General features: G+C 42.3%; 1 protein-coding gene across 1 annotated transcript in view; it reads left to right on the forward strand.

Moving 5' to 3' along the window:
* Window positions 1–1652: 1652 nt before the first annotated feature.
* LOC103604316 (cytoplasmic FMR1-interacting protein 2-like) overlaps window positions 1653–6528 on the forward strand; it is a gene marked incomplete at its 5' end in the record, with an annotated part of 14184 nt that continues 9308 nt past the window's right edge. Inside the window, 2 exons of the mRNA XM_008588880.1 lie at window positions 1653–1734; window positions 2192–2286. Coding sequence (XP_008587102.1) covers window positions 1653–1734; window positions 2192–2286 — 177 coding nt within the window. The remainder of the gene's footprint in view (window positions 1735–2191; window positions 2287–6528) is intronic.

Raw genomic sequence — 6528 nt, forward strand, 5'->3', positions numbered from 1 at the left:
TTCACAAAGGTTGATTAGGAAACAGGAGGGAGGCTCAGCTCTGATGCTTAAACCATAAGTATATAGAAGCTGTGTAAATGAGCACAGGGAAGAAAAGGAAAGCGTTTAAGAGAAATCTTGAGGGGGGCCTGGTTTCAAAAATATTAGCAAATAAAAGCAAGCAGTACATAAAAAGGATAATAGATCACAGTCAAGTGGGGTTTATCCCAGGAATGCAAAGCTGGTTCATCATTCAAAAATCAATCAGTGTAAGTCACCACATGAATATGAAAGAATAGCCTGAATGATCAATAAGCCAAGTTTTCAGGTTATATGAGGAACCAAAGAATCTAAGCTTAGACATAGCAATAAAGACCAGGTTGTGTGATGTACTGAGGAGAAAAACAGCTCAATTAAGAAAAGGGAAAATTTCCCCTCTGGCTAAGAAACTGAGAATTACAATCAGTTAGATGAGGCAGATCCCTCTGAAGGGACTTCAGAGTGTCCTCCCTCTTGTATCCCCTCATTTCAAGGACTGCTCTACAGTTTAAAAAAAGGAGTTTGAGGGTCCCCCTCTTGAGCACCTGGCCTTCCAGATTCCCAGGAACACAGTGTTCCATCCATGCCTAGGGTGGTGAAAGCCAAGAGCACTCAGAACCCTGATATTTTCAGATGTTTAGAATGCCAGAGTGTCAGGGTTTGGATGAAGCCTGGATCTTATCTAATCCAAATGACCGAGTTTAAAGAAAAGAAAGCAAGCCCCAGTGGCAGGCGGCTTCTCCGGGCCCCTTTCCTCCCCTTTGTCCTAAAATCTAGTGATCGTGAGCTGGTCCCAGGAGAATAAGCCTGTTAGGCTCTGCCTTCTGTCTTCCCTAACCAAGCTTTTCCCTCCAACCACTGTAGTGTATGTTTGTTTTTAAGCTTACTTTTGTGTATAACAAGTGATCATCAAAACCTATCTGGCCGGGCCGGCCCAGTGGCACACTGGAGAGTGCACCGCTTGGGAGTACGGCGGCGCTCCCGCCAAGGGTTCGGATCCCATGTGGAGACCAGTTCCCGCTCACTGGCTGAGCGCGGGGCGGGCGCAACACAGAGGGTTGCGATCCCGTTGCTGGTCAGTAAAAAAGACAAAAAGGAAAAAAAAAAACCTATCTGGCCTGGGTTCTAGTCCCTCTTCTCTCACCAGTTGGTGTCTGGTATGAAGAAAACTAATCAGACGCAGGCCTTTTCACAGAGTCATCCTGGATTAATGAATTGGAGGACTGGCCCAGCCACCTGCTTCGAGCCTATAGGCCTCACAACCTACCAGACAAACAGAGTCTGGGGGCACATCATCCCTGGTTGATCTTTTCATCATCCATTCTAGTTTCTCAGCAAATTCCTTGTAAGATTATACTAAAAATGTATTGAGCTCTCATATGTGCCTGAGCCTGTGCTACAAGGTTATGCATTCTCTCATTTAATCCTCACAGTAACCTTTTAAAGTTGGTACTATTTTCATCCTCATCAGCAGGTAGATTCAGAGAGGCTAAGTAACTGGCCCAAGGTCACACAGCTGATAAGTAGAAGAGTCAGGATTTGAACCCAGGTCTGGCTGACTCCAGTGCTCAAATTTTTAGGAATGAAAATTCTTCCTGACTTAAAATGAAAATTGTTTTCTTTCTTTCCCTCCATCTCTGCAGTCTCAGGAGGAAGTCTGTGATTTGCTCCATGCTGCACCTTTCCAAAACATCTTGCCTAGAGTCTACATCAAAGGTAAGAAAACACTAACAGCAGCCGAATAGCCAACTTGCATTTGAACCTTATGCTCACGTCTTAATCCCAGTCAACTCAGATCTGCAGTCAGCAAGGGAGGAGGTTAAAGCTTTGGGCGCCTATTGAATAGTCACAGAAACACAGGATTGGAAATGACACTGCAAGGCTTGTTCCTTCTAGAATATCCCTAGTATGTTGCTATCTAGCCTTGGTCTAAATTCTTCGAGTGATGGGAATTCACCACTTCATAAGGTTAGTGATTCCATTGTTGGACAGAGAGCATAGAAAATGTTTTCTTGTAATGAGTTCAAATGTGCTTTCCAGAACCAAAAAGAACAGTTCTACATGCTCCATCCATGTTTTGGAACAAAGATACATCATCAGGTCCTCACAGTTTTTCCCTGCCCAGTCACTCACTGTGCCCTGGGTCTCATCTGCCTTGCTGTTCCTTTTGCAGAGGGGGAACGCCTGGAGGTCCGCATGAAACGCCTGGAAGCCAAGTATGCCCCGCTTCACCTGGTCCCTCTGATAGAGCGGCTGGGGACCCCTCAGGTACAAACCTTATAGAATGGACCCTCAGGACCAAAGGGTACTTGAGATGGAAAGCATTTGGTCCAACTCCCTTGTTTTACAAGCAGGGAAAGTGAGGCCCAGGGAGGGGAAGAAGGTGTCCAGTACCAAGAAGCCAGTTCATGGCAGGAGCAAGTCTGGAATGAGAGTTGCTCTCAGTCCTGTTTCTCTTCTACATGCTGTATCATGCATCCTGCCAAGAGAGAAGTCAGCTCACTTAAATAAGTTTCTCTTATGCCCTTGCTAAATATCAAGAATTCTGCGTTCTCTCTCAAAATTAAAACTCCCCACACCCTGTGAGCCAGCAGCTCACTTCTGGATATTTTTGCTAGAGAAACACTCACAAGAACACAAGATTCTTACTGTGCATTGTTTCTTAAAGCAAAAACTGGAAACAGCCTAAACATCTGTTAGTAAAGCGTTTACTAAATAAAATGTGGTATAGTCATCTAAATGCTGAATACTTGCATATTCAGAATGTCCTTAATATATAATATAATGTAAAGGAAAAATGAGATCTAGGTGCACCCGTGTGGACAGATCTGAAACACACACTTGGGTGGATAAAGTAAGTTGCGCTACAATTCACACAGAAGGATTCCATTTGCATTTTTTTAAAATGCACACAACAAAACGATATAAGTAAAACTTTTCCTGGAATTATTTGGAAGGACACATGCCTAATTCATCATGGTAGCAAGCTCTGAAGAGCGAAGAAGGAAACAGAGACTGGATAGAGGGGAAGGGAATTACAGAGGACTCCAGCTTTATCTGTAATGTTCTAATATTTTCAAAGGGGAATAAGCTCATATGTTAATTCTGTAATTAAAATTAATTTTTAAAAACCTGTACCAGTTGCTATGAACATCAAGATGGGTAAGACGGGACCCGTTGCCTTCAGAGAATTCACAGACGATGCAGGGGGACAAGAAGGAAGAGAAATGAGGGGCAAACGGGGGCAACAGAAGTATGAGCTTTCCCCTTACAGGTGGACTTAAGCAGGCTCCGCATTGCGGGGGCGGCAGGGGAAGAATGCAGGAAGGAGAGAAATGGGGCACCACAGTAAGACAAGCCAGGGTGGTTTGTTTTGCTCTTGGACTTGCATTCCAGCAGTCCTTGTCACCAAGGTCAGAAGGACCCACATCCTCAGCCGAGGGCAGAAAGCGGCCCCTCTTCTGGCAAAACTGGCAGGTATTTGGAGCACAAAGCCAATGAAGCCACCCTAGCCGGGCCCCTGCATACCACCACCCTCCTACTGAAAACAGTGACCAAGCACTAAGTGGCATTTGGTCTCTCACTGGCTGCAGAGAGAATCCAGATACTGTGGAGTATGCACATTTTCTTCTTTGGTCTTCAGAGCTGAGCAGAGAAGATTCTCTAAAATGATCTCCTTTTAGGGAGAAAATCCTACAGGCCAGCGACATGCAAATGTGTCTGCACCACTGTTGGTGTCATCCTACAAGAATCCAGCCTCTTGCACCCAAGATTGGGCATGTGTTTCCAGTTAAGAGGACTGTGAATTCCTGCCCTGTTCTGGTGAATACCATTTCCTTGGGACTGATAGAAATCTCAATTTGTCAAATGCTGTGTGTTTAAGAAACAAAAGCATAGACATTCCATGAGAGAAGAAATGCCAGTTTTATAAGTCTCCCATTCCTCAAGAAATAGTCCAAAACTTAGTCATCTCATAGACCAAAGAAAAGTTAACAAAATATTAACTTCTAAGCTAGCCAGGGTTAGGGTGCTCATGTAATATCTAGGTCAGTGGCAGAGGAACTCTGCCACATATTCAAAGCCAGGAGTTTGAGCAGTACTGCACTATTTGCACATTTTCTGAGACAAATGGAGGCGACCTAGTTTGTTGTCCAGCACGATCATGAACAGAACACTCGGGGGGTCAAAAGATAGGTCCTTGACCCAGCACCACCCCTGAATTATTGTACAATCTAATGCAAGCCATTTCTCAGTTTTTGTTTTCCCATCTGTGAAATAGGGTCATAGCTGTTTTATCTCCTTAGTTAAGCTGCCTTTCTTGTTATGGTGAACACGTAATATAAGATTTCCAAAAAACATCAAGAGTTATACAAAGAAGGAATATTGAGGTATCATTCTCCTCCAAGAGGCTCTAAATGTAATCAAAGTACTCCATGCAGAAATTACTTGAGTATGGCTTCAAAAGTGTTTTCCCTATTCCCTAATTGACTAAGAACGGCAGAAAGAGAGAAAAAAAACTTGCCCACTGAGTGAAATAGAAATGATTAAAAATTAAATACACACACACCCGATGAGGGCACTTCAAAAAGTTAATAGAAAAATGGAATTAAAAAGAATACAAATCCTTCCGTGAACTTTTTGAAGACCCTTCATGTAACGTCAAGTCACAAATTGGGAGTATTTGTAGCAAACAATCTATAAAGTACTTTTTCAGAAAGAAAATGATAGACATACCAAAAGAAGGCATGAAAGAAAACTTACAACATAAAAAAAATAATGCCAACAAACATAGAAAAAGCATCCAGACTTACCAGTAATCAATGAAATGCAAATTCAAATAATGACATACTGTTTTCCATCTCTCAGGCTGGCAAAGAACTTTTCTTAATGCTCATAGAGTATCGATGAGGGTACAGGAACAGGCTTCACAAAGGTTCAGCTTTTCTTAGGACTAGCCTACCACTATGCAGCAAAGGCCTTTTAAAATATTTGTATTCTTTGACCCTTATTACTAAAGATTTATCAAACAAAATGGTCAGAGATAGGTTTATAGAATTTTATGTACCATATAAGGATGGTTGCTTTAGAATTATCCACAATAGTGAAAATTTGTAAACAATTTAAAATTACCTACAAGAGTAGAGGGCTAAATATATTATGGTATATCAGTAGCCATTTTATATAGCCATTGAAAAATCATGTTACTGAAAATATTTAAGAAAATGAGCTAAATTACTGATATACCTAGAGAAAAAAGCAACATGGATACTACGATCCAAGTTTTGTTAAACATGGATGCATACACACTCACACACATAAACACAAATCATACGTCAATACTTTAAGAAAGCTCATCTCCAGGAATGGAGTTTATGTGGGAATTTTATTTTGTATAACTTAAAAAAAATGTTTTCCAAATTTTACCCAATGACTACTTTCATAGAGTGCAGAAGGAACTATATGGTTAAACACTTTTTCAAACGAAAGGGACAAGCCCCCAACCATGTCAGTCCATGCCCCAGTGGTTGGTTGTAGTGGGAGGGGTCCCCAGAGTTCGAAGTCTGTCTGCAGATCTATAAACTCAGTTGCTATTTTTTCTAGTTCCCCACACCGTGACTGTCAGGCCCTGAGGACTGATTCAGACTAACCAAAAGCACAGTAGATTAATTAGTAAACCAGAACGCTGTATTACTTTACAAAAGAGACTTTGATGACTCAAGAACAAATCTGGGTCCTTTATTTACTGAGCATCTCCCCTGTCTCAGGCAAGCTCTTTTTTAAGTGCACAGCCCTTTCAGGGACCAAAGAGAACAGAATGAAAACAAATAAAGAGAGTAAGAACAGAATCCAGTACAGGGTTCAGGATTTTTTTAAAAGAGATATTTCCAGCTAACCATGGTATCGTGAGCGCTCCCTCCTCTGCTCAAGAGCCTTCCCTGCGTATGAAATCAAGATGAGTCCCCAGGAATCAGGGTTCCCTCTTCTTTGTGTTTAAAACACACATTTTCCTAGACTTTTTTTGGTTTATGGTTGTCATGACAACTACACTCCTGGCCCACATTTATAGCAGGCTCCAGCATAGATGTTTCCTGATTTTTCTCCGTCCATGGATTCACTAAGAGGTTGCCCTCTCTGGGGGCCTCCAGGGAGGGAGCTTCCAGGGGAAGTCAGGCAGGCACCTCCCAGCCCCACTGGGGAGCTGTTCCTGTGAGTAACCTGTGGATGGCTCAGTCGCAGGAGCCAGCCCTCCTTAGCTTTGTCCCCAGATTTGGAGACCCGACTTTGACCTTAGATTTTAATATTTATTTTACTTTGCAGATAGCTTTACGCCTAGATGTTTTTACTCATAATGCATACAGTTATGTGTTCCGATGGGCCTGTCTAGCCAGCTGATGATCAGATGTGTAGTAGGACTCACGTGAGAAGCCAGTTATAGAAATTGTTTGCAATAGTCAAAGAAGGACTTCTAACTAGAGGAAATAATTCTGTGAAATCAGGGGCAATTTTTAA

This window comes from Galeopterus variegatus, unplaced genomic scaffold, assembly GCF_000696425.1.
Source record: "Galeopterus variegatus unplaced genomic scaffold, G_variegatus-3.0.2 Scaffold5084, whole genome shotgun sequence".
NCBI classification, from domain to species: Eukaryota; Metazoa; Chordata; class Mammalia; order Dermoptera; family Cynocephalidae; genus Galeopterus; species Galeopterus variegatus.